Source organism: Acomys russatus, chromosome 13, assembly GCF_903995435.1.
Source record: "Acomys russatus chromosome 13, mAcoRus1.1, whole genome shotgun sequence".
NCBI lineage: Eukaryota > Metazoa > Chordata > Mammalia > Rodentia > Muridae > Acomys > Acomys russatus.
Window position 1 is genome coordinate 15,711,660 of NC_067149.1, and position 24,277 is coordinate 15,735,936.

Genomic DNA, 24,277 nt, shown 5'->3' on the forward strand with positions numbered 1-24,277 from the left:
GACACATGCATGTCCCCCATCACTAACCCAGCAGCTATCTCCAACTGATAACCACTTGCAAATGAAAATCAAGTTTTCTCCAAAGGAATCTCACTGGGGAGACAAACTTCCTAAGCATAGGCCACATGCCCAGCAGGCAACAAACTCAACAGCATCTTTGAAAGTTCCTTACCTCATAATGTTAAGTCAGGGTGTGTGTGTGTGGGTGTGTGGGTGTGTGTGTGTGTGTGTGTGTGTGTGTGTGTGTGTGTGATTACACCCTTTTTGATACATGTACACATATACACATATTGGATATGTGTGTGTGTCTGTTTTCTCTCTTTCCTCCCTCTCCCTTTTGCTCTATAGGTCTTTTACATGTATTTTATGGCTTCCAGTTTTGCGTTTTCATGGGATTCTTGAGCATGTGAGCAAGTGGGTCTCTGCATTTATTTGTGTTTTCTTATGAATTTTCTTAGGCTCCTTTCTTCTGTTTGTTTTTTTCCCATTCTGATTCGTTAGTTTTTTGTGTTATCGCCTCATATTGTATTATGTTGTATATTATATTCCTTTAGAAGCCTGTTTGTTTTCTAATGAGAGACAGAAAGAGGGAGGATCCGGAGAGGAGGGGTAGGAAAACTGGGAGAAGTAGAGGGAAAGAAACTAATCAGGATATATTATGTGAGGGGGGGAATCTATTTTCAGTAAAACAAGGGGGAGAAGACAGCCACCGCAGCACCGCCCTCGACCAGTAGAGGACCCAGCTCCAGTGACCGCCCTCTCCCCGAGGCCTGAGTCTGCATAGGACTTGGAAGAAGGCGTGTCCGCGCAAGCGCAGTAGCACTGAAGTGATGGCGGCGGCCAAGCGGGCGTGGGGAGCTGCGGTCGGTGTATCCCGGCTATGCAGGCGGTAGGTGTCAGCGCCCGGGCCAACAGTTCCCTGCCGCCGCCCTCTCACAGGGAGGGTGCTGGCGTCTGAAAGGAGGAGCCTTGTCCTGGCTCCCGGGCCCGAGGCCGGCCACCCTCCCCGGAGTCCCGTCCCCTTGTGAATCCCGTGGGGACGTGGTCCCGAAGGGGAGAACGTTCCCGGGGTCGTTTCCCTCCCTTTCCCGGAAGGCACGCCCAAGGTCACGGCTCGGAGGGGACCCCACCGCCCAGGCCTATGCCAGCCGTGCCCTGTTCCTCTTCCAGAGCCACTCGCTCAGATGTCTGTCAGGCCCGCGGTGACTCCTGTGGAAAAGGGCCTAATAGAATGCTTGAAGTTTCAAATGCATCTCGCGAGCCCCCACACCTGTCACCCCAGCAGCACTTGAGAGGTGAAGGCAAGAAGGCCAGGAGTTCAAGGCCAGCCTGAACTATTTATGAGACACCCACCCACCCCCTTCACCCTGTTTTAAAACTACTAAATACATCTCATTAAAACAACAACAGATTAGCAGAAGGATTTTGTGGGTTGCCTTCTGCTTTCAATGACTTTCCTTGAGTTACTTTGCTCAGGGTCTTTAGACTTCAAACCTTCCTGCCAGAGTACATTTGTAATTTATCCACTGCTGCTTTTTACCTAGGGTTGGAGGAACCGCAGTACTGGAATACCAGGGTGTTTCCAAATCCTAGAGTATTCATTCTGATCAGTTAACGGGCAGTTACTGGTTACTGCATAGTGATAACAGCTGCCACCTACTGTGTGGCCTGGTATGTGCCTGCTTTGAAAGGTGTTCCTAAGGGAGAGTGATCTAGAGTGCATGGCTTTTGTTTCAAACGAGTGTTATACATCAAACTGTAAAGGTGGGAGACAGCAAGCAAGCATGCCCTGGGGGAGCCCCGGGAACCAAGACAGTTAGCTGGGGACTGGGGGGACGGAGGGGGTCCCAGCTGGACTGTCTTCTGGGTACGACATCTACTTAGCCATTGGTGTCACGAGTATTTTTATATCGTGGGATTTAACAGTACCTGAGTCTTGTATTTTGGGAAGGTGCCTGGGAATGGGTGGCTTCCCAGCTGTGTTCAGGGCACTGTTTTGGTTGGTTGGTTGGTTTTTTGAGACAGGGTTTCTCTGTGTAACAACTCTTGCTGTCCTGGAACTCGCTCCAGAGACCAGGCTGGCCTCGAACTGACAAGAGACCCACCTGCCTCTGCCTCCCAAGTGTTGGGATTAAAGGCATGTGCCACCACCGCCTGGCCTTAGGGCACTGTTTTTACTCCAACAATTTGCCCTCCTTCAGGCCTCAAAGGCATGGTGTTTTTTTCTCTTGGGCTGTTTTCCTCTTCTGTTCTTTGCCCCAACAAGGGGTCTCAGAGGACAATTTTAAGTAAACACTTAAGGCCGGTAGATTGCTGTGTGTTCAAGGCCAGCCCGTTGTACAAAGCAAATTCTAGGCAGCCTGGGCTATACAGCCAGACCGTCTCAAAATTAAGAAAGAAAATAAAAAAGTAACCAGAGTCCAATTAAATTGTGCTTTTATTTCCCTTTCTGGTAGCAGTTATTTTCAAAGCTCCCTTTGGTTTTACTTTGGTGAAGTGTTGAAAACAGCCAGTCAGTACTTCTCTGCCAGAATGGACCGAGGCTCCAGCCCTGGGTTAGTGTTTCCCATCACACAGACTGACTGTGGGCAGCTCTGCAGTGTAGAGGCCCTTGTTTGTGTGCAGTTAGACTTTAGACTTGTGGTGGAGTGGAGTGGAGTGCCCTTTATCCTAAATATAGCATCCAGTAGAGTTTCCGGCTGTAGGCTTTAGGACATTTGTACTTAATGAGGTACCAGGGGATAGAACTCAAGTGTAAACACAAGACATTTTTTTTATGATCTCCTTTTTCCCTTACCCATAATGGAAATTGTATGCATTGTTTCTAGTGGGCTTTGGCAGGCCCCTTACATGAGGTCAGGTATGGGATGGGTCCAAGCTTAGAATGTTTCAGATTTTTGCTTCGAGATACCCATTCTTTACTTTTTTTTTCCCCCTGCCCTGCCCCCACTCCCCCATGAAAAACCAAAAAAGGAGGAGAATATAAAAAAGCAAGCCATCATGTGGTTGAGGGTCTGGGCCTACTTTGTTAGTACATTTTTGTTCCTGATGCCTGGATATTAATGTGTATTACCAGTGGTTTTATTTTTTTATTTTTTATTTTTTTTGAGACAGGGTTTCTCTGTGTAGCCCTAGCTGTCCTGGACTCGCTTTGTAGACCAGGCTGGCCTCGAACTCACAGTGATCTGCCTGCCCCTGTCCTCCTGAGTGCTGGGATTACTGGCGTGTGCCACCACGCCCGGCATTTTATTTTATGCATATACATGTTTTTCCTGAATGTATGTATGTGTGCCTCTACATGCCTGATGCCTAAGCAGGTCAGAAGAGGGCTTTGGATCACTTGGAACTGGAGCTGTATACAATTAGGAGCTACCAGGCAGGTGCTGGGGCTCAGACCTTCTACAAGAGGAGCAAGTGCACTTACTTAAGTAACTTGCTCAGCCATCTCCAGGGCCTTTACCTTCCTTTTTAATTGTTTGTATTATTTGCTGAAGTAGAAATATTGTTGCCAGTAGAAAAATGGAAAGTTAACTCTCTAATGTTTTATTGCTGGTTATTCTTTTTTTTTTTTTTTTTTTTTTTTTTTTTTTTTGAGACAGGGTTTCTCTGTGTAGCCTTGGCTGTCCTGGACTCACTTTGTAGACCAGGCTGGCCTTGAACTCACAGCAATCCGCCTGCCTCTGCTTCCCGATTGCTGGTTATTCTTAAACCTTAGCTGTTTTACATACACAAGAGAAATATAAATTGACTTTAAAAGATCATATCGCTGGCTGGGTGTGGCTCTCCTGTCTATGACTGCAGAGGCAAGAAATCACAGAAGTTCATGAGGCCACCTGGGTAACAGAGTGAGACCCGGTTTCAAAACAACAACCAAGCAGATTCCATTCCTTACATTGTCATTCATTGTTTGTTTTCCATGTAGGTTCTGTCATGTGACTCCACACGGCTTTAAGAAACAACCCCTGCACCAATATGCGTGGAGACCACTTTTCCCGCTGCGCCCACCGTTGTATAACTCAGGTACGGTTTCACCTCTTCAGAGAAAATTGTTGCAGAAACCCATGGAACAGTGCTAAAGTTACTGGTCATAAAAGACAACATTTTAAAGTTTTCTTTATAAAAAAATTTTTTTAATTAATTTGTATGTGTGTCACACTGTATGTGTGGGCTTGCTTGAGTCAGATCTCTTCTATCACGTGGGTGCTGGGGACTGTGCCCAGGTGTTTGCCTTGGTAGCCAGCAGGAGCCATCTCACCAGCTCAAGAATTTGTCAATTATCTATTCAGAGGCTTATAAAAAGGATCCAGCAATTTCCTGTCCATTCCCCCTACCCCCCGTGGTAAAACCATACTTTACTATAATTAGTCAGAAGACATTATCTGTAGACTTGTGAAATCTCCCTGTCTTGTAAATACATTTTCTTAGACCATGAGTTGCTCAGGAAATGATTTCCAAAATGAAACATTATTTAAGAAAAAGAAGTTAACAAGTGGGCCTGTGCTGAACGAGTCATGTGGATTTTAAGGTGTTACTTTCAGGAATATCTGTACAACTGTAAGCTCCTGGCCTCCAGCCAAACCTTCTAGATTCTGCTTCTGAGTGTAATTTCAAATGTGAGCACGGTAGTGCAGTCAGGGGAACGTGGCCAGGGGTGGTGTGCTTGGCTTGATGTGGTCCAGATGGACCTCTTTCTTCTTACAGCCTCCTGCGCCTCCTGGTGGCCGCGTCCTGGGGTGAGGCCGAGTAGCTAAGGGCATGAGTTGAGTCAGGAGGAGGTCTGGCCTCTGCTGCAGACTGGAGATGAGGAATGGTCGCCTGTGGCCTGCATGGTTCCTTGAATCACAAAAGGCCTGAGATGTAAATGCTGAGGCCTCAGTAGGACCGGCCACCTTTGTGGGGCTGCAGTTGGCAGTGGTCTAGTCTTTTCCAGTTGGCCACCCACTGATTTCAGTTCCTATCTGTGCTGTGCTGGAGCGCTGCCTGCCTACCTGAGGACCCTGTAGCATCACTCCCCAGAGGGGAAAAATACTTTACATCAGTTCCATCCTGTGCTAACTCAGGACACTTTGAGAAGTGTCTGGCTGGATGTTAGAGCTAGCAATTGATTGATTGTTAATTTTCAGATTGTATTTTAATAACAGTGTTTCTCCCTTTCCTTTCCTCTCTGTAAATGCTCCATAAACCTCTCCTCATTCTCCTTCAAATTCATGCCCCCACCCCACCCTTGTTTTGGTTTTGGTTTTTGGTTTTTGAGACAGGGTTTCTCTGTGTAGCCCTGGCTGTCCTAGACTCGCTCTCTAGACCAAGCTGGCCTTGAACTCAGAGAAATATGCTTGCCTCTGCCTCCCGAGTGCTGGAATCACAGGTGTGTGCCACTACACCTGGCATCATGGCCCCTTTTATCATCAGTTGTTATTGCATGCATATTTGTATTTGTATATTCATATATATTCCTAAATATAACCTGTTAAGTCCATATAGTGTTACTTGTATGTATGTGGAGTTGTTTTTAAAATACCTATTAAACCAAATTTAGACTATAATTGTAATGATGTTGACTATCTATTCAGGTTAGTCTTTGAGGTAGCTTATTTATGCTAAAAGAGAAAAGTTGTATAGTGGTACCATAATTTTCTTAATTTTTCTCCTCCAGTGTAAATAGATTGTCTGGGCTGTTCAACTTGGTTTGATTTTTTGAGAGAATCTTGCAGGGTGCCCTAGGCTGGTTGGGGCCTTGCTGTGTGGCTGAGACTGGCACGAACTCCTGTTTCTCGTCCTCAGCCTCCCATGCTGGGGCCGCAGGTGCTAGGCTACCACACCTGCCTGATCCTAGCATTCAAATCGATTTTGTTTTGACTTCTTTGATTTTACATTTATCGTTTCACCCTTGGGTGTTTCTAAAGCCTCCTTTTCTGTAGACCTGGATTACTCAGTATATTGAGTAGGATAAAGCCAGATTTCATCCTTCAGATTCAGTAGGGTACCTAATGAACACGGTAACCTTAGTTACGAGTAAATTATTAAGACAACAGCAAAAACACAAACAAACAAACAGACAGACAAACAAGCAAAAACAAAGCCAGGCTTTATACTTTTAGTCCCAGCACTTGAGGAGGCAGAGGCAGGCAGATCTCTGTAAGTTTGAAGCCAAGTCTGGTCTACATAGTAAGTTCCAGGCCAGCCAAGGCTACACAGTGAGACGCTATCTCAAACAAACAAACAAACAAACCCACAAAAAATGACTGGTTCAGAATAGAAAGTAGTGGCTGTTTTTCATTAAAATTTTATTTCCAAAACTGTTCCCTTTAAAAGCAGACTCTTTTTGATTGGAGGCACAGATATTTTATTTTATTTGGTTTCATTTTTTTGAGACAGTTTCTCTGTGTAGCCTTGGCTGTCCTGGACTCACGTTGTAGACCAGGCTGGCCTCAAATTCACAGCAATCAGCCTGCCTCTGTCTCCCAAGTGCTGAGATCACAGGCATGTGCCACCTTGCCCATGTAGGCACAGGCATTTTAATGAAGTGCTTAAGCATCAAAGTTCAAGCATTTTAACTTTTTAGGATCTCTCTGGTCAGCATGGGAAATAAAGTGTGGCGGGGGCAGGGGGTGTCTATTTTTTTCTCTCTCTAATTTGTCTTACTTCTGTTTCTCTAAAATAAGCACTTCAGGGAGCTAGAGAGATGCTCAATGGTTAGAGCACTTGCTAATCTTGCAGAAGGTTTAGGCGTGACTCCCAGCATCCACATGGTAGCTTATAGCCATCTGTGACTGCATCCTATAGGGTCTGATGGCTTCTGCGGCACTGCTGGCACGTGGTACATACACACATGCAGGCGGAGCATTCATACATATAAAATAAATAAATAAATAAATCCCTTTTTAAAAAGAGCACTTTGTTGTCCATAACTTAAACTATTTCTTTCTAGCATAACACCATTTCTGTTTTTCAGCACGACTCATGTTTATTCAAACACAAGACACCCCAAATCCCAACAGCTTAAAGTTTATACCAGGAAAGCCAGTTCTTGAGACGAGGACCATGGATTTCCCCACGCCAGCTGCGGCTTTCCGTTCCCCTCTGGCCAGGTACTGTTTCTGCTGGCTTTTACCAAGAAGCAAAGCGGCACCCTGTGGGTCAGGCAGCCTGGCAGTGCTGGGACATTGTGTGGCGTGGCTGGGTTTAGAAGGGTTGAACTGAAGTTACAAAGACCTTCTGCGCGACGCATTTGGCAGCTCTAGCTCTAGCAAGAATACTTAAGTTTTTATCCTACTACTATTAACTTTACTTAAGAAAAGTCCACTGAGTGGGTAGTTATGATAAATTTCTGACCCAAATCTTTCAAATTCTAAATGTTAAAAAAAAAAATTTAATGTGTGTGTATATACATGGGGCGGGGAAGGGGACGCCGAGTGTGAGCTTGTGTGAATGTGCATGCACACAAAGGCCAGAGGTCAACATGGGCTGTCCTCTATCGCTCTCCATTTTATTCTTTAGACAGGGTCCCCCACTGAACCTGCTGCTCACTTACTCAGCTAGCCTGGGTCCTTCTGCCTCTGTCCCTCAAGCACTGGGGCTACAGGTACATACTGCTAGGCTCCGCTTTCTCACATGTCTGCTAAGAAGCTGGACTCGGGTCTTCATGTTTGTGTGCCATGGACTTTATCCACCGGGTCTTCCTCAGCACTTTTCAAATATTTTTGAGATTGGCATGTCTTGCAACCTAGGCTAGTCACAAACTCACAGGTGTAACAGAAGTTGGCCTTGAACTTGGTGCCTCCTCTTCCTTGGTATTGGGATTAGGGATGTGTGCCATTCTGCCCAACTTAAACTCCAATTTTCAAGGACCATGAAAAGGTGCTGCTTTCATTTTGGGTTTGGGGGGTAGTTTTGTTTTTTTTTAAGATGTGTTTCTTTGTTATGTATACAGTACTGTACCAATATGTACCCCTGCAATCCAGAAGAGGGAATCAGATCACATTACAGATGGTTGTGAGCCACCATGTGGTTGCTGAGAATTGAACTCAGGACCTCTGGAAGAGCAGGCGGTGCTCTTACCCTCTGAGCCATCTCTCCAGCCCTGCTGCCTTCATTTTGTAAGCAAGGGTAGCTAAGGTTCTAGACTGTCATTTGGGACCATAAATGTCTACAGTTGTCGGATGTGATGTGACCTTTTAAAAATCACAGAGGACAGTTTCTAAGTTCACAAGACACATGATATGTGGCAGAGTGATAACACATGCCAAGCCTCTTCTGAACATACAGCCAGGGAAAGCATTCAAACAAGACACTGGAGTCAGTGTCCGCAGAGCCCCACCCCACCCCCCACCCCGCTCTCCCTCCTTCCCTTTTTTATTCCTTCCTTATTTCTTTGTTCTGTGCCAGAAAGCGACTGACTACAGGGCCTTGTACATGCTAAATGGGTGCTCTGCCGCTGAGCTGCACTCTAACACCAAAGGAAATCTCTGTGCTGACGCTGCTTGTGGAGCACATGAAGAGGCCAGCACAGGTGCCCTCCGTGTTTGCCTGCGTGCTGTAGACCTCATCCAGGCCAGGCAGAAGGGAAGCTCAGAAATGGTTTTTCAAATTTCTGGTTGATAAATGTGTACAATTTTTCTGACTTAAACATGCCTTTTCTCAGAATGCACTGTAGAGCATTTATTTTCCATGCTTTTAATACCAACAACAGTAGGAAATGTGTGTAATATAGCTCAGTGTACATACCTGTGTGTATGTGTGCATAAAGCAGGTGTTTGATGGGTGTTTTCATGCTTTGCACTTGTACAATAGGTAATAGGTGCTTAAGACCAACAAGTTCAAATTTTCAGCTCTTATTCCAGTTCCAAGGGAATCCAGTGCCCTCTTTTGGCCTCTTCAGACAGTGCACTCATGTGCATACACCCAGACATGTATACACATAAATAAAAATAAAAACTGGGCATGATGGTGCACATCTTTAATCCCAGGACTCAGGAGGCAGAGTCAGGTGGATCATTGTGAGTTTGAGGCCAGCCTAGTCTACAAAGTGAGTCCAAGACAGACAAGGCTACACAGGGAAACCCTGTCTCAAAAAACCAAATAATATAATATAATATAATATAATATAATATAATATAATATAATATAATTACTTTTAAAAAAGTAATTACTTTTGAAGCCGGGCGTGGTGGCGCACGCCTTTAATCCTAGCACTCGGGAGGCAGAGGCAGGTGGATCGCTGTGAGTTCGAGGCCAGCCTAGTCTACAAAGCAAGTCCAGGATAGCCAAGGCTACATAGAGAAACCCTGTCTCAAAAAAAAAAAAAAAAAAAGTAATTACTTTTTTAACAAGTAATAGGGATTCTCTTACTTTAACATTTAATTTTGGTATTCGGTTTAGTTTTGTTTTATTAAACGTTCTGAAGTCCTCATCACTATTTAATTGATTTTAGAGCTCCATACTGGGTTTTTGTTGTTTTTTGTTGTTGTTGTTGTTGTTGTTGTTTTTTAAAGAATATAACTTCAGGAAACACACACACAGGCATGCAAGGTTTGCCTAGGGATGTTTACATAAAAAAAAAAAATGTTAGTGTAGCCTACTGTGGTGTTACATGTCCATAAGCCCAACACCTAGGTGTCATAGAAGGACTGGGAGTTCGAGGCCAGCCTAGGCTACACAGCGAGTCTCCCCGCCCATACACACACACCGAAAAACAAAACAAAACATGGCTTCACTAGGGATATATGGCCCCCATTGAGCATAGATTAGGCCCTGGGTTCAGGTTTTTTTTTTACCACCTCCACCAGGAAAAAAATCCTGTTTCTTTTTTTTTTTTTTTTTTTTTAAGATTTATTTATTTATCATATATACACATATATCAAAGCCTGCATGTACAGCAAAACAGGGCACCAGATCTCATTATAGATGGTTGTGAGCCACCATGTGGTTGCTGGGAATTGAACTCAGGACCTCTGGAGGAGAGCAGCCAGTGCTCTTAACCTCTGAGCCATCTCTCCAGCCCCAAAATCCTGTTTCTTGTATTCATAGAGTTTATCATCTTCAGCTAAGCAAACTGATCTTTTCTTTGTTGTAGTCCCTGAACTATTTTAGGGACTGTTTTTGCTCTAAGTTCCTGAGGAGAGGCCAGGCTGTCTGTGTCCTCTAGAACCTGGCACTTAGCAAGTGAGCATCAGTGTGTCTCACTTGAGGAAGACTTTCAGTTGCCTTTGTCAGTGGATCTGTGGTGGTGCCCTCTTTCTTCACGTGACACTGCCCTGCATTGTCTGCATGTACCCCAGCCTTTTCACTAATGGCCCAGGCGACAGACATGTTCGGGCTGGGGGTGGAGGGGCAAAAACAAAAACAAAAACAAACAAACAAACAAAAAAACCCTGATGTTGATATTCCCGGGCCTCTTTGAGAAGCAAGTGTGTGGTTGGTTGTTCTTGGCCAAAATACCTAGAATGAGGCAGGTGAGCCTGGGAGAAGCAGGAACAGCCATCTTACGTCAGTAGCATTTTAACTGGGCGCAGCGTGACATTTCTCTCTCCTTCTGCATATGTTTGTCTTCCCTCATTGTGTGTATTTCCTGTTCTGTGTCCACAGACAGCTATTCAGAATCGAAGGGGTGAAAGGCGTCTTCTTTGGACCCGATTTCATCACAGTCACAAAGGTACAGTTATCAGAGCATAAAACAAGACTAGCCGGTTTTTAGCTTTTTCTGAGTCCAGTGCCCCGCTCCAGAATTTTCTGTCTTTTTTTCTTTCTTACCTTCCTTCCTTCCTTTTTCAAGACAATGTTTTTCTGTGTAACCCTGGCTGCCCTGGAACTCACTCCATAGACCAGGCTCGCCTCAGACTCACAGAGATCAACCTGTTCTGCCTCTTGAGTGCTGGGATTAAAGGCATTCACCACTACCTCCTGGCCAGAATTTTCACTGTTCTCTGGTTTTCAATCTTCTCTTCTTTGGTTTTTCCATAGTCTTGCTGTGTAGTCCAGGTTGGCTGAAATCTGTGGCTTTCCTTCCTTGTCCATCCCTGTTGCCGACATTACAACATGTGCCACCACCCTAATGTAGACTTTTCATTTTTTGGTTTTTGAGACAGAGTTTCTCTGTGTAGCCTTGGCTGGCCTAAACTCACTTTGTAGACCAGGCTGGCCTCGAACTCACAGTGATCTACCTGCCTCTGCCTCCCAAGTGCTGGGATTAAAGGTGTGCGCCACCACGCCCAGCAGACTTTTCATTCTTACTATGCTAAGGTTTTTAATAACACATGGTATTAAAATCTCAGGTGAGGGGCTGGAAAAATAGCTCAGCAGTTAAGAACACTGTCTGCCCTTGCAGAGAACGCAGTTTAGATTTCCAGCTCCCACATAGCATCTCACAACCGTCTGTTACTCCAATCCCAGGACATCCAGTGCTCTCCCCTGACCTCAGTGGATACCCGCCGCACACATGGTACATAGACATACATGCAGACAAAACATCCATGCATGTAAAATAAAATACGTACATTTTTTTTTAAAACCTCAGGTGATGTTTGCTTCATTCACCAAGTTAAATGAAGGGCACATGGAGGTCAGAGGTCAGCTGACAGGAGGCCGTTCTCTCCTCCCACCGTGTGGGTCCCAGGCACTGCACTTGGGTTGGCAAACTTGGTGGCAAGCGCCTTTACCCACTGAGCCATTTTGCCTGCCCCTACATAGTATTTTCACTAATGCTTTTCTGTGAGTTGATGGAGTAGAAAGGGAATCAAGTAAGTATTATGAACGAATTACCCATGTGTCTGTCAGATAGCATTGGGCACAGACCCTCTCTGAAAGGGGGGTGTACTCAGTCTTTCTTTTGACACATGTTCACATAAGACTGATTTCAGATACATGTGTGCATTTGCATGGTTCACTGTTCTGCAGTTGTACTGTGACCTGGGTGTGGTGGCACACACCTCTCATCCCAGCACTCAGGAGGTGGAGGTAGGCAGTCCTCTGTGAGTTCACCGTCAGTCTGGTCTGCATAGTGAGTTCCATGCCAGTCAAGCTGCAGTCTCAATTTTTAATTAATTAATTAATTAACTAAAGTAAAATCTGGGGTGGGGATCTGGATTTGTTTTGTACTTGGCTGGAAATGCAACATGTTCCTTCAACGTGATTGTAGGAGAATGAAGAATTAGACTGGAATTTACTGAAACCGGATATTTATGCAACAATTATGGACTTCTTTGCGTCTGGCTTACCCCTAGTGATTGAGGAAACACCTCCAGGAGAAGCAGGTAGCCTTGTGTTGGGTCATCAGTGCTTATCTATCTCTTACTGTATTTCCTACTTTATTTATATTTGCCTTGATTTCAGACTTGGCCAGAATATGGATTTTAAAATGTTTTTACTAGAATATTTTAATTACACATAATTACGGGCTTCACTGTGGCCTTTTAAACACGTATGTGATGTGTTTTTTTTTTTTTTTTTTTCCATAATCACCCTTGTCGCTCTTTCCTGTCTCCCTCACTCCTAACAGTTCTTGTCCTTTTTCCAGCTAGCCCCGACCCCACTTTCATGCTGTTTGGTCATGTGAGTGACTCAGATGAGGCTAGTTAGGGTTACAGAAGCACAGGTAGGTGACCTGCTGGAGCTCTGGCACCTTACCAGTGGTGACACCTCTGTTGACAATGTCCTTCTTCCCCGGCCGTAACTTCATGTAGGTCCTCAGGGAGGGTGGGGCCTCATGAGACCCTCCCCGCTCCATGTTCAGGGTCCTGAACATGTATATGGATGTTTGGCCTGCATCTACGTCCGTGCACCATTTGTGTGCCTTGAGGCCACCATTACGTGCCAGCGGTGGCCAGGAGAGGAGTTACAGACAGTTGTAAGCCACCATGTGGATGCTGGGAATTAAACCGAGGTCTTCTGGAAGAACAGCCAGATAGTGGTCTACAGCTCTCCACTCTATCCTCCAGCCCTTATAGTCCTTCTGCCCCTCCCCCAACACCCCATGATGGTCTTGAGTCGTGCTGGGGACAACCATTTAGGGCTGAGCATTCAACAGTCACTTAGTCTCAGCATTTGACAAGTTGTGAGTCCCTGAGTAACTTTAACCTACTGCATGAAGAAGCTTCTCTAACCAAAGCAGATAGCAACCCTAATCCGTGGCCATAAACATGATTATTTCAAGAGAAAATTGGTGAGCACATTGTGCATAGTTAATAAAACAGTTGTAGTGTCCCCACAGGGGCCCATGACCTTCCTGCCTCAGGGTTTTGACCCAGCTGCAATACCAGATACAACTTCCCTCCTGTGGAGCTGGCCTCAGTTCCAATCAGAAAGCATTGGTTACCCCATATCAGGCTTGCTGCTGTCTCACCGGTGGCCTGGCTGGTCAGTAGTGTAGCAGTGGGGTCCACAGCTGAGTAAGATGGCTGACACAGTTGTCCCCAGCAGCCTCTGCACACCAGCACTGTGGGTCAGCCAGCAGCAGGGAGGGGACGTCAGTCTCAGCTCCAGCTTCTGTTCTCTGTACCCTGTGACCAGCGCGTGCGCTGTCATCAGCCGGAGGACCGTACCATCCAGTTCTGGAGGACAACCAAGAGCAGTGGGAGTATTTTTATCCTTGAATGTATTTGTCCCTGGAAACAATTCTAGAAGGAACAAAACTTCATATAGAACTACATATAGTCTGTTTTCTAAATTTTAAAATTTGTGTGTATCTATTATACTAAAAATTTTATATAATTTTTATAAAAATTTTATTAAAATTTTATAAATTTTATAAAAATTTTATAAAAATATATAAATTTTATAAAAATTTTATAAAAATTATATAATTTTATAAAATTTTATAAAAATTTATATAATTTTATATAATAAAAATTTTATATAATAAAAATTTTATTATACTAAAAATTTTAATTAAGAAAATTTTTGAGAATTCAGAAAGATTATACATAAGGCATGAACAGCTGTTAGCTTTTCAGGAATGTGCCGAGGAACAAGCAAGTGTTAATCCTTCTGTAGTTATTTTAGACTATTTTTGAATGACAGGGTTTCTCTGTGTAGCCTTGGCTGCCCTGGACTCACTCTGTAGACCAGGCTAGCCTCAAACTCACAGAGATCCACCTTCGTCTGCCTCCCTGACTGCTGGGATTACAGGCATGTGCCACCACGCCCAGTTTGGTTTTCTTATTTGTAATTTTTTTTCTAGGTTCTGAAGAAGATGATGAAGTCGTAGCAATGATTAAAGAACTCCTGGATACTAGAATACGGTATGTATTGGCACCCCTCACTCCACCCTCCTCGCCCTGTGCCCACAACCTCGGGCTCTAGAGACAGTCCTCATTAAAGCAGAGGGCTTTCATCAGGAGACTGCAGCAGAGCTCCAGATGACCAGGGTAAAGCAGTCACTGCACCTGAACTTCAAGCCTGTTCCTCAGCATTCAGTCCTGTCTTTACAGCCATCCACATGGACAGTCTAGAGGAACTCCCCTCACAGTCCATGTTTAGGAGAGAGAGTGCACTTTGGATTCGTGAGGACTGTGAAGAGAATAGCATCAACATAGCAAGTGCCCAGAGAGGGTAAAGACAAAAGCCAGGCATTGTGACACCTGCTTCTGGTCCCTAGGGAAACAGATGGGAGGGTCTCTGTGAGTTGGAGGCTAGCTTGGTACACAGAGTTAGACCTTAAAAATCAAGAATAAAAATAAGACTAGTGAACAGCCTGTCTCCATTTTTCTTCCAGCAGACTAGTAAGTTCAGATTTTTAAGAAAATGTTTTCTTCTTCAGTTATTTTAAGGAACAACTTAGAGGGCTGGAGAGGTGGCTCAAAGGTTGAGAACACTGTCTGTTTTTCCAAGGACCCTGAGTTCAGTTCCCAGCAACCACATGGTGGCTCACAACCATCTATAATGAGATCTGGTGCCCTCTTCTGGCCTGCAGGCACACATGCGGGCAGAATACTGTATAAATAGTAAATAAATCAATCAAAAAAGGAAAAGAAGAAGAAGAAGAAAAGAAAAAAGAAAAGAAACAACTTAGAGCTGGGCATGGTGGCACATGCACTTAATCCCAGCACGCCGGAGGCAGAGGCAGGTGGATCTCTGTGAGTTGGAGGGCAGCCTGGTCTACAAAGAGAGTTCCAAGACAGCCAGAGCTGTTACACAAAGAATCCTTATCTTGAAAAAAATATAATAAAAAAAGAAAAGAAAAGAGAAACAACCTAGATATGTAGCAGTAAGAGGCTGGCTAAGTGGCCAGGTGTGGTGGGACATGCTTTTAGTCCCAGTAGTTGGGAAGCAATCATTAAATTTGTTGACCTATCCAAAAACAAACAAACAAACAAAAAACCCAAAAAAAAAAAAAAAAAAAAAAAAAAAAAAAACCCTGAATTTTACCTTGAAACTGAACAAAGAGGCTGAAGTGTATACTAGAGCTACCGTAGCTGGTGTTTAAGGTGATTAAAACGTTAGATAAAATAAATGAAAAGATGAGGGAGTCCTGTGAGAACAGGAATCTGTAAGAAAATAATATTTATGGAACTGAAAATATAGTAAGTTAAGAACTCTTTAGATTAATTTCATGTGAGATGCAACACAGCTGAAGAGCGGCTCATGTCAGAATATAGAGCGGTAGTGAGAACCGGGTAGAAGCACACAGAAAGGAGGAAGTGTCCTGAGGGTTAAGTGTACAGAAGCAAGAGAAAGCTGGGCACGTCTGTTATCCCACTACTTAGGGAGGCAGAGGCAGGTGGATCTCTGTGAGTTTGAGGCCAGCCTGGTTTACAAAGTGAATACAGGACAGCCAAGGCTACTCAGAGAGACCCTGTCTTGAAAAGCCAAAAACAAAAACAAAAAAAAAAGGAGGGAGAGAGGAGGAGAGGAGCGGGGGGAGATGAGAAACGACTTAAATTGCAGCTGAGTATGAACAGAAGTGTTCTGAGTCTGGGCATTGTTTGAGACATGGTAAAAGTAATCATTCATAGTAGAATCAAAACCAGCAAGTAGGTATGTTGAAGGTGCCCGCCGTGTAGAAGACAGACAAAAGAGTACTTGTTCAGTGCCAAAGAATGCAGATTGGAAACAATGACAAGATGACATTGTGCCTGAGGATTTGCAGGAACATTTAAAGGTACATAGAAAGGCTAACAAAGGATGACGTTGTCAAAATGTGAGAAAACCAACCACGTGCTTCTTATCAGGACACAGAACTTCAGTATAAGGACGGAAATGCACAGCAGCTAGACAGTGTAGCTAGCAGAGCTACTGACGTTCCCCAGGCACCAGAAGACAGGATGCTGACAGCTGTAGACACCACCACATAGTGAGGGCATTTGCTACCAGGAACATAACTCTAACCATCTACTAGCACAGATTCAAAATAAGTGAGGAATGCTTGACTGAAATGAAGAGACACAATTATGTGAAGAAATTAACACCTCTCTAACAAAGCATAAAAATAATCAGGAAAGAGAGTTAAAATTTATTATTTGAGGCTGGGCGTGGTGGCACACGCCTTTAATCCTAGCACTCGGGAGGCAGAGGCAGGGAGATCACTATGAGTTCAAGGCAGCCTGGTCTACAAAGCAAGTCCAGGCACAGCCAGGGCTACACAGAGAAACCCTGTCTCGGGAAAAAAAAAAAAAAAAGAAAGAAAAAAATTAGTTGTATTTATGTATTTTTGAGAAAAGGTCTTACCATGTAGCCCTGGCTGGCCTGAAACTTGCTCTCTATCTACCTGGTTGATCTGTAAGTCACAGAGCTCCCTCTGCCTCTGCCTTCTGATTGCTGGAAGTAAAGGAGTAAGCGACCATACCCAGGCATGATAGAGTTTTAACATGTGATTCAACAATCAGGTAAATGTTGGCTTATGTGTAACACTCTGCAAGAGTGAAGTGTTACTGTCCTGCCTGCATAGCCCGTGCACTGAAGCAGCCCTTATCTAGTGTCAGGGGTTTGCTGTCTGGTGTGCCGTGAGCTGCACAAGCACATGCTGGACCCCACTGCAGTGGACTGCAGCCTCCAGAGTGCTGTGCTTAGGCTGGGGTGTAGCTCAGCGGTAGAGTGCTGGTCAGGAGTGCCAAAGGCCAAATCGAGGGGTGGGGGGTGGGGTGTCAATATCAATATCATTCTAGGTCAACCCAAAAATCATGCTGGATGCTTAAGATGAGATGGCATGGGGCCAGGGAGACAGCTCCCTGGGCTGAGGTACTTGTTGCCAAGTCTGGTGACCTGAGTTTCATCTCTGAGACTCAAATTGTAGAAGGAGAAACACTGACTCCTTCACAGGCACACAGCAGCATATACACACCCCCAACAAATAAGTGTCATACATTAAAATAATTAATACCATGTCAGGTGCTGGTGATACACGCCTTTAATCCCAGCACTTGGGAGGTAGATTTCTGTGAGTTCAAGGCCAGCCTGGTCTACAGAGCAAGTTCCAGGACAGCCAAGGCAGCACAGAGAAAACCTGTCTCAAAAAAACAAAATAAAACAAAAATAATTACTATCTGCATGACCTTAGATAGGCAGATTTTGTTGCTTATTTTTTCTTATTAACAAAGGACACAGAGAATTGGAAGAATCAAGGAAAAGACAAATTAGGCAATTGTAAAATTATGCCTTTCTTACAAAAGATGTTATAGGGCGTAGGGCTGACAAGGTGGTTTGGTGGGTAAAGGTGCTTGGTGCTCAGGTTGACAACCCAGGTTGTATCCTCAGCACCCACAAGGTGGAAGGAGAGAACTAGCTCTCACAAGTTGCCCTTACCTCCACACGGCTGCTGGGCACATGTGTGCAAGCTTACACATGTACACCAAACAAAAATTTTTTTTTTTTAATTAGGAGGCCAAAGAGATGGCTGTGTGGTTAGGAACATTTCCTGCTCTTCACCCGGACCCAGATTCAGTTCCCAGTGTCCACCTGAGAGCTCACTGCCACCTGTAGCACTAGCTCTAGGGGATCCGATGCGGTCTTCTGACCTCCGGGCCTCCTGCTGTGTACACATACAGTACTCAGGTACACACACTTACACATAAAATAATATCTTTTAAAAAATTTTTTTAAAAGATTTTTGTAGTGTGTATGACAGAATACATAAGAACTAAAAATTGACAAGGGAAAAAATAAAATAGAGGCCAGAGCAAGAACACGGCAAAAGACAGTCCGCAGACAGCCGCTAACATGGAAGCGTGCAGCTGCCTACTCACGTAAGTCCGCCCAGACCCCACACACTGCCACTTCAGCCCAGCAGGCAGGGTCAGCCACGCTGATTGCCAGCAGAGGTGATGAGAACAGGAGGCCATGGAGTGCTCACCTCTCTGCTGGGGGCTGTAAGGATGGGTAATCCTAGGAAAGCTTTGTTTACCAAATCTATGTACTTACACTTTTGTTGGGACAGGTGCTCACAGTGTAATATGGACTGGCTTGGAACTGAGTTTGCAGCCCAGTCTCCCCTTGAACACCTGGCAGTCCTTCAGCGCTAGCAATTCAGGCGTGAGCCTCACGCCTGCTTGTGTTCAGTCTCCCAGTGGCAGTGCCTATCCATGCCAAAAGATGCCACATTACGTGTGTGTCAGGTACCCATCAACTGCAGGATAGGTAGCCACCCGCATTAGCATGGTGGAATCCTATGCAGCCATGAGATGGACGGGCTCTGACACTCAACAAGAGTGAGCCATACAGAGAGGAAAGGATGCTGGACACACGAGTGGTTTAAAGTTAGAATTCAGGGCCAGTGAGGATGCTCAGGAGGGAAAGTCAGTTGGTACCTGCTAACCTGAGTTCCATTCCCAGAACTGACATGGAGAAGGAAGTGACTCTGGAAGGTTTCACATGTGTCATAAACATGCACGTGCTTGTCATGTAAGCTCAGTCAAGTTCGGACCCCAGAACTCACATTAAGAAAGCCGGGCACGGAATGTCTTTGTGATCCAGTGCCTGGGGCAGAAAGAGCTTAGCCTACTAAATGGATTCCTGTTCAGTGAGAGACCCTGCCCTAAAAAACAAGGTGCTCAGTGCCTAGACTGCCACTCAGGGTTCATTTCTGACCTCTGCGCATGCTCATGAACCCCAGTCAGTGAACTACACACATACACACACACAGATACACACACATACAGAAACACGCGTGTGCACACATGCACATACATGTAGAAACATGTACACACACAGAAACACATGCACAAAACAATGAACGGTCTTAATCTTTTTCATTGAAGGCATCTGTTTTAAATGTGTTCTGACTGTCCCATGGCCACAGGCCTACTGTGCAGGAGGATGGGGGCGACGTGATCTACAGAGGCTTTGAAGATGGCATCGTGCGGCTGAAGCTCCAGGGCTCCTGCACCAGCTGTCCCAGCTCCATCATCACCCTGAAAAGCGGGATTCAGAACATGCTGCAGTTTTATATTCCAGAAGTGGAAGGCGTAGAGCAGGTAGGCAACGTTGTGGTGGCTGGGCTTAACAGTAAAGAGGGACCAAGTCTGTACCTGTGTTTATCTGGGAACGCTCCACGGGGGAGTCTCTCCCGGTTGCAGATGTTATGAAGGGGTTCACAGCCCCACGCAGTTATAGATGAACAAAGAGTGGAGGGACTCACATAATGTCCCACTTCTTATCCCGCCCCTTCTCTGTCTCCACCATCAGTTTTTTTTTTTTTTCTTTTAAGATAGGTTTCATGTAGCGCAGGGTGACCTTGAACTCCCTATGTAGCTGAGGATGACCTTGAACTCCTGCCTCCCAAGCGCTGGGGTTACAGATGTGTGCCACTACACCTAGCCTTTATTAAATTTGTTTATTACATGTATGTGAGTGTGTGTGCATGCTTGTGTATGTGGGTGTGCACACTGGAGTGCATGTGCAAGCCAGAGGGTAACCTGTGGAAATGGTTCTCTCTTTCCTTTTTATGGGGGTTTCAGGGATAGAATTCAGGCCTTCAGCCTTGGCAGTGGCTTTACCCTTGAGCCATCTTGCTGGTCCCAGTCTTTGTTTAATGAAATAATCTCTCTCTCCCTAATCTATGCTGGCCTGGAGCTTCCTGTGTAGTCCAGCTTGGCCTGGAACCCATAATGCCCCTGCCTCTGCCTCCTGAGAGCTGGGGTTATAAGCGTGTGCCACTAAGGAAGTGTACTGCTGTACAGTGAAATTAGTAGTAGTTGGGCTTTGGCTGTAGCAGTTTGGGATGGTTTTTGTCTCCAAGTGTATAAGGTTATCACAGTGACACTGAAGTGATTGTCACTAAGAAGCAGGGCTATCAAGCCGGGTATGGTGGTGTACACCTGTGATGCCAGCACTTGGGAGGCAGAGGCAGGAGCTCTGTGAGTTCAAGGCCAGCCTAGTCCAGGACAGCCAAGGCTACATAAAGAAACCCTGTCTGGAAAAACAACAACAACGACGACAAAGAAAAAAGAAAAGGCTATCAACGAGAGAACTGTTATAGAGGAGTGGCTCTGTGGCTTTAGGAGGTGTCTTGTCCCAGTTGCTTAGAGAGTCACTTATCTCTGAGTACTGTTGAAGACTAGCCTTTTGGTCTAGTACAACTCCTTATTAGTCCGCTGCTGGTGCAGAGCTCTCCGTGTGTCTCAGCACTAGGCCGCCTGAGAGCTTAGAAGCCCTGTCTGCACCTTCGCCTTTCTCTGCAGCAGCTCTGCTGGGCCTCACAAGCATCCTCTGCACACTGACATTGAGAGTTCTTGGGAATCTTACTCCAAATTTAGGAATGATTTTACCTAAGTAAGAGTTGAGCCAGGCACGGTCCCACACACCTGTAATCCCAGCACTCAGGAGGCAGAGGCAGGTGGATCTCCGTGAGTTTGAGACCAACCTGGTCTACAAAGAGAGTCCCGAACAACCAAGTTTACCCAGAGAACCCTGTCTCGAGCCCCACCCACCCACCCCCCAAGAAAAGAGTTGATTTACAAAATTCTTTGGATTAGATATCACTGAAATTAGATATCTATTTTATTAGATATATTGTTAGATATATTTTAAAGTATAATGCCTATTTTTAGTCAACCTCCAAGAGAAACTAGGAGAAATGTCTTCTGTTAAGTACCTCTCATCAGAACCCATCAAGGTCCCAGTGGCTGTTGTAGGTTTTGGTGGTGGTCGGCGCTGTGCCTGGCTGGTGCGGCTCTCTTTCCTGCGATAGCGTGACTCTTCAAGTCTGGGAGTTCGCCGATGCTGCCCTGCTCATCAGGATTTGTTTCTGCATCATTACTCCCCTCCTTCCTCATCCTCATCGCCTTTTGAAAAATAGTATTAGCTGAGGCCAGAAGATTAACAAAGAGGAAGCGTTTTTATTCACGTGTCCAGGATGGGCACAGAATCGACTGGTTACAACCTTGACTTGCCGCAGAACTGTAGCAGGCAGGCGTGGGAAGGGAGAAGCTTCCTGGCTTCTCTAACTCTTTTCAGAGGTGTTGGCTTTTATTATCCAGTCGCACATCAGCCCGCAGAAAGACTAGCCTGTGGGCTTTGAACTTTTCCAAACCTACTTTGTTTGGGGTTCTTTAATGCTTGTACCCCTCTTCCAAGCCACCTCCCCTAAAACGCATTTACACCCACTACACTAGCCTTTTCTTTCTTCCTTTATTTTTTTTCCCTGACACTCTTCACACTTTAGGTTTTAAAATATTTTTATTTGAGTAAAATCAAAATAGTTTATAGGTTTTTTTTTTTCCTATCTTAAGAGATTTTTTGGGGGGCAGTCCTTTTTTTAAAAAATCTTTTCTTTTTTGAGACAGAGTCCTACTATGAAGCCCAGGAAATTCCTATGTAGATCAGGCTGGCCTGGGCCTCAGTGATTCGCCTGCTTCCACTTCCCAAGTACTAGAAATAAAGGCGTGTGTCTCCATGTCCTATTTTTGGTGTGTGTGTGTGTGTGTGTGTGTGTGTGTGTGTGTGTGTGTGTGTGTGTTACACATACCACAGTTTATAAGAGGAGCCTTGAAATTAGACCAGTCTGCAGAAGTTGGTCCTCTTCTTTACCATGTTGGGTCCTATTACAGTAGTTATATATGAACAAATCGGAAATATAAAAATAGCCCTATTTTTATATTTAAATATATTTGTATACATTAAAAATAATAAAGTAAGCCAGGCGTGGTGGCACACACCTTTAATCCCAGCACTCCAGAAGCAGAAGCAAGCGGACCACTGTGAGTTCAAGGCCAGCCTGGTCTGCAAAGTGAGTCCAGGACATCCAAGGCTACACAGAGAAACCCTGTCTCAAAATCCAAAAAAACAAACAAACAAAAAAACAAAAGGCTGGACCAGGCATGGTTGCACACACCTTTAATGCTAGCACTGGGGAGGAAAAGGCAGGTAGATCACTGTGAGTTCAGCCAGCCTGGTGTCCAGGACAACCAAGGCTGCACAGAGAAACCCTGTCTTGGAAGACCAAAGCCAACCAACCAAACAAACAAACAAAACCCAAAAGGTTAGGCTGGCGCAAGTTCTTACTGTGCTAGCCTGGCCACCAAGTTCTACACTTGAAATCCACTAAAGGTAAAAGGAGAGAATTGACTCCAGAAAGTTATCCTCTGACCTCCACAGGTGCACAAGGCATGCGCACCACCCCATCATACACACGCGCGCGCGCGCACACCCCCGCACTCACGCACGCACGCAGGCATGCACTCACACAAACACATTTTTTTAAAATAGGGAAGTTAGTTAGTCTCACTGAGGAATGCCAGCCATTTTCAGTCTGCCCAGCTGAGGTGCTGCTGCCAGAGGCCTCTCTTTTGAGACTAAGAAAAGGGGCCAGATTGTTTTATATGTTTTTATTGTTTAGTTTGTTTTTATTAACTTAGGATCCCGGGTTCTGACTGAACTTGTGCATTGGGCTGTTGATAGGTCTGTGTCTGTTGAGGAGTGGTGTGCATTGTCATAGACTATTTCAGGTAGGCAAGGGATGTTCAAATGGGGGAAATAACAGTGTCTAACCTTTTTCTTCGCTTTTGAATTCTCTTCCTTTTCTGGGTTTAGGTGATGGATGACGATTCAGATGAAAAAGAAGCAAACTCAACTTAAATAATCTGCACTTTCTTTGGCTACAACGGTTGGACTTGACTCTACTGAGGCTGTACAGTATCGGCTTTGGAAGTTGATTAATGAGCTGTTTCCTTCCTCCAGAGGGATATAAATACCACCCGCTTCACCTCACACGTTCTTTATGCCATCCTGAGTCCTCACCCACACTCGTGGCTTTATCCGGGGCACTATTTTTGTTCTTCGGCTCTGCTGGTTCTTTCTTTGCAATCTCTGTGAAACAGTCTAAAATACATTTCCCGTTTACCCCATTTGACTTTTTTAAAAATCAGAAATAAATAAAATGCTTTTAAAATATCATAAAATGGCTTAGTTTTTCCTATGAGATATCTAAAATGATTCTTTAACTGAAATTTTTAGTTATTAAAAAAAAAAAAAACTGGGTTGTGGTGATGCACATTTTTAATCCCAGTACCAAGGAGGCAAACATAGATGGATTTCTATGAGTTCAAGGCCAGCCTGGTCTACACATCAAGTTCCAGGACAGCCAGAGGTACACAGAAAAACCCTGTCTTGGGGGAATAACAGAAAGGAAAGAAAAAAGAGGAAGAAAGCAAGCAAGCAGGGCTGGAGAGATGGCTCAGAGGTTAAGAGCACTGGCTGCTCTTCCAGAGGTCCTGAGTTCAATTCCCAGCAAGCACATGGTGGCTCACATCCATCTATAATGAGATCTGGTGCCCTCTTCTGACCTGCAGGTGGTACATGCAGGGGGACACTGTATATATAATAAATAAATAAATCGTAAAAAGTAAGTAAGAAAGAAAGCACTAAATAATTCTGGTTTACAGTGGCAGTTGATGAGTAGCTGGGATGCAGGAGCCGTGAGAACGCTGCTGTGAGATGCACAGAGAGCAGACTGCTAAGACAACCACGAGAAAGGAGAGCCTGGGCCAGCGGAGAGCAGCCTGGGCAGAGCTCAGCTAACAGGGCCTGCCTTCCTCCTGGAGCCTTTGTCTGTTTGTTTGTTTGTTTGTTTTGCTTTTGGTTTTGTTTTTCAAGACAGGGTTTCTCTGTGTGATAGACCTGGCCATTCTAAGCTCTCTTTGTAGACCAGGCTGACCTCGAATTCACAGAGATCTGCCTACCTTTGCGTCCTGAGTGCTGTGATTACAGGCATGTGCTACCGCATCCAGTTTATCAGGAATTCTGGATTGCTGGACTCTAACAGATGAAGACAGATCATAGAGCTCTTGTCAGCAGTTTTACTGGTTTGTGATTTGTGGCAGACTGCCAAGTGTCGGCCTTGATATTAAATAAA

General features: G+C 44.9%; 1 protein-coding gene across 1 annotated transcript; it reads left to right on the plus strand.

Moving 5' to 3' along the window:
- Positions 1–830: 830 nt before the first annotated feature.
- Positions 831–23,110, plus strand: Nfu1 (NFU1 iron-sulfur cluster scaffold). The gene is made up of 8 exons (XM_051154667.1): positions 831–889; positions 3,845–4,020; positions 6,953–7,088; positions 10,585–10,651; positions 12,134–12,248; positions 14,174–14,234; positions 19,226–19,400; positions 22,957–23,110. The coding sequence occupies exons 1-8, from the start codon at positions 831–833 to the stop codon at positions 22,999–23,001; spliced, it is 834 nt and encodes a 277-aa protein (XP_051010624.1). The 3' UTR covers positions 23,002–23,110.
- The last annotated feature ends 1,167 nt before the right edge of the window (positions 23,111–24,277 follow it).

Coding starts and splice junctions, on each gene's coding strand:
- Nfu1 (XM_051154667.1), top strand. CDS start 831: ATGGCGGCGGCCAAGCGGGCGTGGGGAGCTGCGGTCGGTGTATCCCGG. Junction 4,021..6,952: donor CCCACCGTTGTATAACTCAG/GTACGGTTTCAC, acceptor TCTGTTTTTCAG/CACGACTCATGTTTATTCAA. Junction 7,089..10,584: donor TTCCGTTCCCCTCTGGCCAG/GTACTGTTTCTG, acceptor CTGTGTCCACAG/ACAGCTATTCAGAATCGAAG.